Source organism: Neophocaena asiaeorientalis, unplaced genomic scaffold (genome assembly GCF_003031525.2).
Source record: "Neophocaena asiaeorientalis asiaeorientalis breed wild unplaced genomic scaffold, Neophocaena_asiaeorientalis_V1.1 scaffold294, whole genome shotgun sequence".
Classification (NCBI taxonomy): domain Eukaryota; kingdom Metazoa; phylum Chordata; class Mammalia; order Artiodactyla; family Phocoenidae; genus Neophocaena; species Neophocaena asiaeorientalis.
This window is the reverse complement of record NW_020173945.1, coordinates 3,906,667-3,917,750: the sequence shown is the minus strand read 5'-3', so window position 1 is coordinate 3,917,750 and position 11,084 is coordinate 3,906,667. Positions and strand designations below refer to the sequence as shown.

The 11,084-nt window shown below is 65.5% G+C and overlaps 1 protein-coding gene across 1 annotated transcript in view; it reads right to left on the bottom strand.

Annotated features, from left to right (window-relative positions):
- ESPNL (espin like) overlaps positions 1 to 11,084 on the bottom strand; it is a 26,473-nt gene that overhangs the window by 662 nt on the left and 14,727 nt on the right. The window contains exons 6-11 of the mRNA XM_024752784.1: positions 8,958 to 9,256; positions 6,722 to 6,889; positions 4,906 to 5,023; positions 3,774 to 3,889; positions 2,702 to 2,896; positions 3 to 1,090 (exon numbers count right to left, since the gene is read on the bottom strand). Of these exons, the coding sequence (XP_024608552.1) occupies positions 3 to 1,090; positions 2,702 to 2,896; positions 3,774 to 3,889; positions 4,906 to 5,023; positions 6,722 to 6,889; positions 8,958 to 9,256 (1,984 nt within the window). The remainder of the gene's footprint in view (positions 1 to 2; positions 1,091 to 2,701; positions 2,897 to 3,773; positions 3,890 to 4,905; positions 5,024 to 6,721; positions 6,890 to 8,957; positions 9,257 to 11,084) is intronic.

The window sequence follows — 11,084 nt, the reverse complement described above, 5'->3', positions numbered from 1 at the left end:
GCTCGGGGGACAGGGGGCCGTGGGGCCGCCGGCTCAGCCGCCGCAGCTGCCGGGCGGGCACGTGGGCCAGGATGGACTTCCAGTTGCCCAGCAGGTGGGCGATGATGGTGCGCTGCTGCCACAGGTGGCCCAGCCGCGGGCTCTCGCTGGACGGCGGGGAGGGCAGCTGAGGGCCCCCGGCCGCCTCCCGCCGCCGCGGCTGCACGCGCCGGGCCTCCAGGGTCCTGCAGGCCACCGTCTTCAGGGCCGGCGTGTAGGCCGACTTCTTCCAGTGGCTGAGGAAGAGCATGACGATGCGCTCCTTGCGAAGGCTGGCCAGGTCAGGGCCGGGCACGGCTCCCGCCTCCGACGGGGCCTCCTCGCAGCTGATGCCCGAGTCGCTGGCCTCCTCCGCGTCGCCCGGCCCCGGCTCCCCTCCGATCGGGCCGCCGCGGGGCTGCAAGGGGGAGGGCCAGCAGCCTCTCAGGCACGGCCCCGGCTGGGGCCCCAGCTCACAGGGGCCAGGGCTCGGGGTGCAGGGCCGGCCGGGGGCTGACTCGAAGTTGCCACGAAGTGTCCGCACCGACACCCCACACTCCTGGATCTCGCGCTGGGCCTCGCTCCTCGGAGGGCTGGCTGGGGCCTCCCTGGGGGCCTCCAGCGGGGGCCTCTCCTCGCCTTGCACCAGCCCGTTCACGCCCTTCAGCAGCAGCGACAAGCTGCGCACCAGCCGGGCGACGTGGCTGCACCAGAAGGGCAGGGGCTGCGCGCCGGGTGTGGCCTGCGAAGCCCCCCCGGAGCCCTCGGGCTCGACCTCGGGGCTGGGGCCTTCCTCGCCCTCCAGCCCGGGCGCGCGGGGCAGGAAGTGGCTGTTGACAGTGACGCTGACCAGGGGCGCAGGCAGCAGGGCCTGCAGCTCGGCCGCCAGCCGGCCCAGCTCGCTCTCGTACTCCTGGCAGCGGCGCCGCAGCTGCAGGTCTGCGATCTGCTTCTCCAGGTACACCAGGTCGTCCTCGGTCAGCAGCTCCCCGAAGGGGCCCAGGATGGCCTGGTGAGTCTGCGAGTACCGCCAGGCCGCCTGCTCCGTGGCGCCCGTGCTCCCGCCGTCGTCCTGGGCACAGGGAGGGCAGCTCAGCGGGGCCACGGCCCACATGGCGAGTTCCTGCTGGACACAAGCTCCCCTGGGAACCCCAGCCCAGCCCCTGGACACCCGCTGGCCACTGCCTGGACTCTGAGGGCAAACGAGGTGAGCGGCCAGCCCCGTTCCCGAGTCTGAGGCTCAGGGCAGTCACCCACCCTGGAGGGCCCAGTCTTCCCCTCAGAAGGGGTAAGGGTGCCTCTGCTCTGCCACCCGCATGTCCTCCTCAACTCCTCAATGTTGATTTCAAAGACTCTCTCTCCTCAGAGCCCCCCAATCCCTCCACAGAGTCTTCTGAGGTTGGACGGCAGCCCTAAGGATGGGCGGCCTCAAAAGCTCTGCTCTCAGTTCTTGCAGCACGTGGCCAACTTCACCCAAAACACCACCCCTCGGGGCTTCCCCTGGCACCAGGATACAGCTGTGCCCCCAGCGCTCACAGTTTGCAGGGGAGACCGACACAGAGAGCCTCCGAGCTGGGCTCCCTCTGGGTGCGGCTCTGTGCCCACCTGATTACTTCTCCGAGACCCCTGATGGAGGCCCTGCATCCGCCCCATTGCACAGGTGAGGGGACTGAGTTGCCACCTGGTTGCCAAGAGGCCCGGGATTGTCTGGTGCCAGGTGGCACTCTGCACAAGTAAGTTCTGATTCCTTGTCCCAGGAGGCCCGGGGAGGGGAGCAGGTGCTGCAGGGGTGGGGGGAGCTGCTGTCCTGGGCAGCGTCCGGCCCACAAGGGTCGGGCACAGGAACCCACAGCCTGCGGCCAGGCTGTGACTGGGCCAATCCCTCCCCCCTCAGTCTGTCCTTCCTGTTTCCCGGAGTTCTTCCGCATACCCTTGGCCCTGCCCCAGGGTCAGATTCCAAAGGGCTTCCCGGCTGTGGCAGGAGGCCCCACCCACCCCTGCCTGGCTCCACCCCCAACCCCATGGGTGTCCATCGCGGACTTCGAGGACAGGCTGGGCCATTAGACCAGCGCCACCCAACACTTCTGAGATTAGGGGATGGCATGCCGAAACCTGCAGTGGCCATTAGCCACCTGGGGCTACGGAAGTGAAATGTGGCTAATGCAGCTGAGGGGCAGGGGGGTTATTTTTATTTCATTTTAATTCATTTAAATAGCCACATATGGCTGGCATTATTGTATTGACAGGGCAGCTCTAGACCAAGGGTGCAGAATACATCATTCAGACAAAATTGTATCCCTCCAGGATAAGACTACAACAACGGTCCACATGGTAGCCAGAGGGAGCCTGTTGAAATCCAAGTCAGATCACAGCCCTTCCCTGCTCAGATTCTCAGCGGTTCCCGCCAAGGTGATATCTGCCTGACCCCTCTCCGACCTCACCTCTGCCCACCAGGCCTCATTCACTGCATGCTCGAGGTGTGTGCTCAGGGACCCCACCGTCCACTTCCACCAGCCAGTACAAAGCCTCCTGCTCCCGCCTCCGCCCTCTACGCTCTCGTCCCACCCGGGCCCCGCCCACCTCCCACAACGCCACGCCCCTCACCCCATCCGGCCCTGCCCTCCAAGCCGGGCCCCGCCCCCTTTCAGGCCCCGCCCCCACCCTCGTCCCCGCCGGGCCCCACCTGGACCTCTGGCGCTGGAGCTGCGCCCAGGCGAGCCTGCAGCTTCCGCACCATCACCTGCCGCTTCCACTCGGGGATGGGCCGGCCGCGCTCATCCCGCGTGGGCACCAGCCCGTCGAGGTCGCCCGCGGGCAGCCCATCCAGCTGCAGCGCGACCAGGCTGTCCGGGGCGCCCCCCGCTGCCGTCTCCGTCACCTGTGTGGACAGGCAGGTCGTTCAAGGCCCCTGTGGGCCTCTGGTCCGGCAGGGAGCGGAGGGGAGGACCGCCCTGGGCAAGCGCAGCTGAGGGAGGAGGGGCGGTGGAGGCTGACCAGGTAGGGCAGGGGAGCTGACCACTGACGGCACCCCCAGCCTGTCTAAGTGTGAGTCTTCTGAGGGCAGGGACCCCGCTGTGCCCTGTGGGACCCAGGCACGTGTTGGGAGGCTTGCTGGCTGAGAGAGGCAATCAGAGATACCGCCCAGGGCGCGCCATGTGGATGGGCAAACTCGTTTGGGGAACAGTTGCATAGACAAGTTTGGTGGCCAATTCTGGACTGCAGGACTTGTCAGAGCCTTTAATGTGCTGTATGCACTGTGACTCTACAAGGGGGCAGCACGATGCAGCACTTGCCAAACTCAAAAAGAGCATCTCAGGGGCTGAGAGTTCCCAAGGCCCATTCAGGGAAAGGGTGGCTGGATTTAAAAGGGGCTGGTGCCCAGAAAGAGAAGGAGTGGGCCGCTGGGAGCCCCCCGAGGAGGAGAGCAGGGGGCGCCAGGCCCACCCTTCCCATGGACTGATGCTTCCCTGCACCGTGCCAGCAGCATCTGTCAGGATGAGGGGCTTGGGCCACTGGACCCCCCTGGAATCAGAGAAGTGTCCCTCGTCTACTATGATGGGGAGACAGGTTGCTTCTGGCCTCGGAATCTCCATCTCCTCAGATGCCAGCCAGTCACCCCAGGGGCCTCCGGGAGGAAAGGGCCTGGCTGCCCCAGGAGTGACCTGGCTGGGGCCCACATAGGAGAACACGGTGAAAAGCCAGCCGGGCTTTGGCTGGGGTGCCTTGGGAGACAGGGATACGGCGGGGGTTCTCACCATAGGGACGGCTGTGGCACCGGTGGTGACCCTCGGGGGTGCTGTGCGGGTCACGTGCTCCCTTGGAAGAGGCTGGTCAGGCTGGCCGGGCCAGGCTGGGCTGAGAGATGCTGCCACTGGAAGGAAGGGGCAGCTGGAGTCAGAGAGGTCGGGGGATGGGGAGCAGAGGACCCCGGACCTAGGGCAGGACCGGCCTTCCTGAAGGACCACTGGACTTGGAGCCAAAGGCCCAAGCAGCTCCCTGCCAAGTGCCCTGGGACCTGGGCAAACTCATTCATCCCTGGCATTCCAGAGGTGTCCTTGGAGCCCCCTCCAAGCCCTGCCGGTTGGGGAGCCTGCATTCTACCCACCTCATCCCATCCCATGGCCCGTCCCCCCCTCCCCAGCCTCTCCTGTAGCCTAGAAGGAGCTAGAAAGGGCATAGGGTTCCGTGGTCTGGGGATCTAATGCAGCCCCATCAGACCACAAACCTGTCCTTTCACCGCTCTTCCCTCCACTAAACACACACACACGCACACACGCACGCACGCACCCCTACGTGTGACTGTATAACTACAGCCCATTCCATGAAGCACGCTGACCTTCCCTGCACATGGGGCCTGCTGACATTTTTTCACGCTATTCCATTGCCGTTTCATTTTCATAAGTGCTGTCACGGTTCCCTAACGGGTGGTGACCGCTCCCCCGCCCCCTGCTGGAATCTCAGGGAACAGCAGCGGACTCGGAGGCCCCTTCAGACACAGCCTCTGATTTCCCTCTGCACAGGCTGAGGCCCAGAGAAGGGAGGAGGCTGCCCGAGATCTCAGTGGCAGGAGAGTCAGGGCGCGGGGGCTTCAGGGCTCACAGAGAGACGCCCGAGGGCTGCGCAGGAGGCTGTTTAATTGTGGTTATGGAGTTTGTCCTCACTTGAAAAAGGCAACAGGACAATAAAGGAATCCTGGAAGAGCTGGGGTGCTGGCTCACGGGAAGGGGTGGTCCCGGCCCTGTCCTCAGGGTTCTGCGTGCCCAGCTGCCGAGGCTTCTGCTCCCCACCTCCCCCCGGCCCCTTCGAAGGACCTCGGAGGTGAGGCCAGAAAGGCCCACTCCCAGCACCCACAGCCCAGGCCAGTCCTCCCTGGAGACGTGTACGCACCAGTGGGATCCCCGACACCTGGGCCCCCTCTTCTTCCATCCTCCAGGGAGTGCCTTGCAGCCGACAGCGGAGGAGGGGGGAACGGCGGCGGCGGCGGGGGCGCCATCAGGAGTGGCACCTGGGGGCAGACAGGCCTGGTCACTGGGAGGCCCAGGTGGGCCTCGACTTGGGCTCCCAGGTAGGGGTGGGAGGCATCCAGCAGGCTAGCCCTGGCCCGGTCTCCCTGGGGCTGGGGCTGTGCATCTGAACGGAGCTCGGAGAGGTAAGTTTGCGGGAGTGAGGGGCAGCGCCCCTAGAGGTTCTGTCCACCCCTCCACACTGGTGAGCGGCGCTCCCCAAACATACCCACGCACTTGTCTGAGAGCTGCCACCCCTAGGTGAACCCCTCATCTCAAGGCCCGGCTCCCTGTGGAGGCAGCTTAACTCGGCGGCTCTGGGCTCTGGGTCAGGGTCTGGTGTCCCCCTCGTGCTCACTCACCACTCCTTGGCCTTACAAGAGACACGTACACACTTGCAGACACACCCTCCCTGACTGTCCTGACCGTGCTGAGACACACTGCCTGGACCTGCCCCCTCTCTCAGCCCTGGGCATAGGGGAAACCACAACGAACTCGCAACTCTTCTCAGCCCCGTAAACAGTGCGGCCGTGTGACCGCGCCTCAGAGCAGAGGCGCTGTGCCCAGGACCCACCATGCAGCGTCTAGGCCACTCTCCCAAGGGCCACCCGGAGACAGAGACCACCAACATTGGTCCCCGGCAGCCTGGGGTCAGGGAGATCCATCAGCCCCAGTCTGGGGCTGCAGGGGCACCCGCATTTCAACCCCATGTCTGCCCCGGGTCTGGGGCGAGGCACAGACCTGGCCTTGACCATCTCCCCTGCCCCTAAGCGCTGACTGGTGGGCAGCCGGAAAGAATCCTCGACCTGGAGGTGCCACTGCCCCCTGCATCCCCCCCAGCTGAGGCCTGCAAGGTCTCAGCTTTTGCATCTGACCAATGGGAGCCAAGAGTCGAGACTGGAGCACGCAGGCTGCTGTGAGGCCGCAGGTGGTGCGTCCCTCCCCAGGTGGCAGAGAAGTTCTCCGGGAGGACACTGAGCTGTCCTCCAAGGACTCCAGAGCCGGGCTTGCTGCCTTTTGGTTTAAAGCTGAACGTCAAAAGGCTGGCCGGCCGTCTTTCAGATGACGTGGCTCCCGGCTGAGCCAGTGTCGCCTGGATGCCTGAGAGCACATGGCCACCCCAGCTCGGGTCCCCAGCAGGGAGGGCCACTCACAGCGGTCTCTCTGGGCACCCACCACTGGTTGTCAGACCAAAGCTCCTCGCCCTGCTCCCTCCAGTGGGTAGGTGCGGCGGAAGGTGGCCTCAGGGCTGCCAGGCAGGGCAGAGGGGCTGGTTCCAGCCCGCCGCCCCCAGGCGGGACACGTGGTTTGGCGCCGGTGTCGCTGCAGCTCTGTGGAAGGTTCTCCAGTCTCTGTCTTGAAGTTCTTAATCAGTTGTTAACAAGAAGCCCACGTTTTCATTTTGCACTGAGCCCTGCACGTGATGTAGCTGGAGCTGCAGGGCCAAGTCCCCCGGCCACGCTGAGTGTCCCCTGGCTCACCTGTAGGTGGGCCCTGTCCCTCCCGCGGGCAAGGAGGCACAGGCATTAGGTGGCCTCCCCAGCCTGGGGGATTCCCGTCAGAAGAATCCCCGGCTCTGCAGCCACTGCCTCGGGCCCCTCAGTCGCATTCCCATCCAGGACCCTCGGCCAGGTGGACCCACGGGGAGGGGAACACAGCCCGACCCCTTATCTGCCACCGCCCTGCACCTCATACCTCACTCTGCAGGAATCTGTGCCGAGAGCCCAGGAGCCCTGGTCCGACAGGGCGGGGAGTGTCCGCCAGGCCCCAGCCGGGAGGACCTTCAGAAGCAGGTGCTGGGCTGTGAGCACAGGAAGCTGTGGCTGTCCTGGACCGTCGGGGGCTGTCGCAGCTGCCGCCCCCAGAAGCTGGAGGTGTCGCATTAATATTTGAAGGCTGAGGTGTCAGGTGGCCCGGCGGGCTTGGGCTGGGTGTGGGATCCCTTACCACCGTGCCTTAACCCTCCGCAGCGCAGGGGCCGGGGGAGCGGACCCTCGGGAGAGGTGGGGGAGACCTGAGATCCCTGGTCACGCAAGAAGGGACCACCCAGATGACTCCCGCAGTACAGCCCTCCAGGCACAGATGGGGAAACCAAGACTCAGAGAGGCAAGGGGCTTTCTCAAGGGCCCACAGCTGGGACGGGGCAGAGCTAGACCAGAATCTTACTTGAGACCCCCCTCTTTGCTCCTTCCAGGACTGAGAGCCCCTCGAATCGCTGCTCCTTTCATCCAGGGGCATCAGCAGTGGAGGAAGAGGCAGGCGGGTGGGGTCTCTTGCGCCCCTACCGAGGATGCAAAGCCCTGGCTGCGCTTCACCCGGCTCTTCCTCTGGGCTGCCTTTGCACGGGAGGGACCCAAAAGGAAGAGCGGGCTGCTCGCCGACTGCTACAGAACACGGGCCTTCCCGGGCTCAGGGGTCCCCGCCTGTGACACAAGTGTGTGCGCGCAGCAGCCATGTGGGCCTATATCGGTCACACTGGGACTTGGAGGCGGGAGGGGATCCGACAAAACACGACGCTTTCTCCCTGCCGTGTGTCTCCGACCTAGGAATCCCCTGTCTTCTTCCAGCGTCCGCAAGGCAGGAGCCAGTTGGCTTAGGAACTTTATGCAGGGTTGAGTCAGACCCCAGACCCCACGGCTGGCACTGACAGTCTGATGGGCAGAGCAGGGCTGAGTCCCAGGTCGGCCCGGGCCCCTGCACAACCAGGACAGGGCTGTGAGGCTGCGGCACTCCCCGCTGCTCCCCGCCCCTGCCTGGGAGCCCGCAGCCCCTCCCCGCAATTGAATCTGCTCTCGGGCTGAGGGGCAAGGGCTTCCCAGTCCCTGCAGAGTGAAGGGCTCAGCTGGGGTGGCTGGGGCCCTGTCATTCCGGGGAAGATGGAAGAGGCAGGAAGTTGGTCCAGGGCCCAGGGGGATGGACTTGGCGCCAGTACAGTACCCACAGCCTGGGAGACCTCATGCCACCTGGTGCCTGAGGCTGAAGTCTGCTCCAACCCTCACCAAGGAGAAGCCTTGCGGAGTCACTCAGTGTCCCCCAGGCCTGAGTTTCTCTGCCTTTGCTGGGAAGTGGAGGGGTTACTGAGAGCCCCTGGCAGGGCCTGGCACACGTGGCACTCAGACCTCTTTGCTGTTGTTAGCACGGTGTCTTGATGATCTCTGAATTTCAGCGGGGACGGGGGTCGGCTGTGCTGTTTCCCAGGTGACAGGAGTATCCACATCCCCGTGTCCGTCATTCAGGCCCTGGACGCTAACCGAATCTACGAGGACCCGAGGGAGTGGCAGATGTTGGGTCCCGACATTTGGGATTCTGACAGCTGGGCGTGTGCTGCCCCCGAAGGGGGCTGTTGCTCTAAGGTTGGCGGTCAGCTGGCCCTGGGCTGGTGCCCTTCCCATGGCCTGGTGTCTCCTTTTCTGTGTTTTTGATGAGATTTGAGCAGCGCCATGCCTGCCATGCATTATATATCGAGGACAGCTGCGGCGAGCCGGGTTACAGGCCTGTAATGCCACCCGGGCCGAGAAAATCATGGCCCACAGATGGGCGACGGCTGAGATTCGGTTACTGGCTGCGCGGCCAGGCCCCGCCCCTCCCTGGGGGAGGAGACTGCCCGGGGGAGTCCCTTGCCCTCTCTGGGCCTCAGTTTCCCCATCTGTAGAAGGAAGGGGTCCTAGGGCCCTTCTGGACCAGGGGAGGGAAATTGGCACCCGCTGTGTGCTCAAGGCACACGTCTACCAGCCAGCAAGGCTCCTGAGTTACATCATACAGACGAGAACATCGAGGCTCACAGACGCTCAGAACTGGGGGTGCCACCCGGCCGGGAAGACTCACTCCAGCTCCGGGGAGCGCTGAGTGCCGGGCTGGGGGCAAGCTGAAGGGCTAGGCTCCCCTTCCTGGGCCGCTACTCCTCACTGTTGCTGCTGTCCAGCGTCTCACTCTAACCTGGCCCTGCAGCCAGGAGCCCAGCTGCCCGGCCCACTCCTTGGGGGTCAGAGAGGCCCAAGCCCTCACTGTGCAGAGGGGTACCCCAGGCCCAGGGGGGGGCAAGGCTTGGTCAAGATCGAGGTGGTGTGGTCGAGGCAGGGCCTGGCCTTCCCGAGCCTCGCGGAGGCCCCGCAATGGGCAGCGGGTGAACCCAGGCCCTGCAAAGCCTCCCAGGAAGGGGGCGCCTCCCACAGGGCAGGTCTCCGTTCCCCGTCCAGCCGTGCCCCCCAAGGCTGCCTCTCGGGACCCACGGCTCCCTGGGGGCAGAGGCAGGCGGCCGTGTGGAGAGGAAAAAGATGGCTTTCAGCACCTCCTCTGAGCCCGACACAGGGAGAGGCCACGCGGGCGACCTCTGGATATCGTGTTTCCATCAATACTGCATCAGGCGCACAGCTGACAGCCTGCCGCCCGCGGGGCCGAGACTGCCGGTGAGGCGGGGGCTGGCGGGGAGCGACTCCAGCCAGCTCCGGACGCAGTGGATCTCAGGGAGGTGGCCCAGCCTGCCCACTCTCCACCACCGCAGGCGGGGCACGTGGACGGGCTGGACACCGCGGGCCGGAAGGCCGGGAGGGGAGGCTACACAGACAGGCCAGGCCGGCTTGGGGAGTCCTGAGTGGAGGGGATGCTGCCTTGTATCCTGTGGCGACACCAAGGAGGCCACCAGGACCAGGCGAAACCGCAGGAAGCCTGACATGGGCTGGTCCCCAAAACCCTGGGGGCTCAGGAGAGCGCCCAGAGCCTCCAACCCCTAGGAGAGCTGGGCACAGTGGCCAGGACGGGCTGGCAGATGTGCCAGGACCTGGGGATGGAGAGCAGGGGGCAGAGACCCTGCTTGGACAGAAGGCTCAGCCGTGGGCACCGCCGTGTGGGCTGGGGACAAGCAGGGGACCCCAGCCAGAGGCCAGGCGGCACCTGCTCCCTGGCAGCTGAGCAGCTGCCCACCCCACCTCCAGGCCGGCCCCAGGGCCCACACAGAGGTTGGGGGGCCCAGGCGGCCAGGGCATCCCTGGCCGGTGGACTGCAGAGCTCTGTCTGCTACACCAGGAACCCACTGAGTTCCCGCAACTTCTGGAACCCAAGCCAGAACGACAGCCCTTATCATACAATAGCCAATCGAAGCGTTAGTGAATAATCCGTACGTTGATTACTCCAAGCAGTGAGTATAGTCCTGTTTCTGAAACTACGACACCAGGACTCCCAACTCGTGTGCCCCGAAGCACCCCTGTCCTTTGACCCAAGGCCTCCTGGGTGGGGCTTTCAGGCAGTGGAGACAAGAGGCTCTCAGTGGTGGTCGGGTGAGGACCATGCCACTGGCCCGGGGCCGGGGCCGCTGGCTCAGCCTAAGCTGGTCACGGATGCTCCGTGGGGCGCCCCGAGGGAAAGGAGGCACAGCAGCCGTGGGTGAGACCCGGCGTGGGGGGCACCTCGCCCCTCTGGGCCTCGGTGCTCTCACCTGAAGGCAGGGCCAGGCGATCCCGGGGACGCCTTCCGAAGGGGTGGCCGCTACAGAAAACTGCGGCACGATCTATATTTGCCGCCCGGGGCCTGCAGTCGCGGGTGGAGGCCGGGCGGGAGGGCACTGGCCCATACGCTTCCCCACCACACACCCGCCCGGCCACCCTCACCTGTCCACTCGCTCGCCCGCCTGCCCACCGCTCCACTCATTCGGCACGGGCGTGGCCCGTCACGTGCTGGGGGCTGGGACCCACGAGGCCTTTGCCCTTGCGGACCGAGGCCCGGCGAGGTCACGTGCCCAGGTGGGAGGGCGGGACGAGACTCTCCTCTTCCGGGCTGCACGGGGCTGGCCTGCCTCACTGGGTCACCTCACCCAGGGCCCAGGGCCCTGCTCCCATCCCCGGGGTGTCTTCAGCCTGACACAGCGTCACCCAACAGCAGCCCTGGCCGGAAGCATGGATCCCAGGTCCTAAGTGTGGTTGCTGTGGCCCAGGTGGAGGGCAGACCTCGGCCGAGGTCCAGCCACAGCCCAGCACCGGCTCAGGCGCGGCCAGGCCCTTTCACGTGACAATGACACTGCGTTCGCAGACGGCTCCCCAGCTACCCGGCCGTCAGCGCGGTAGGGGTCTG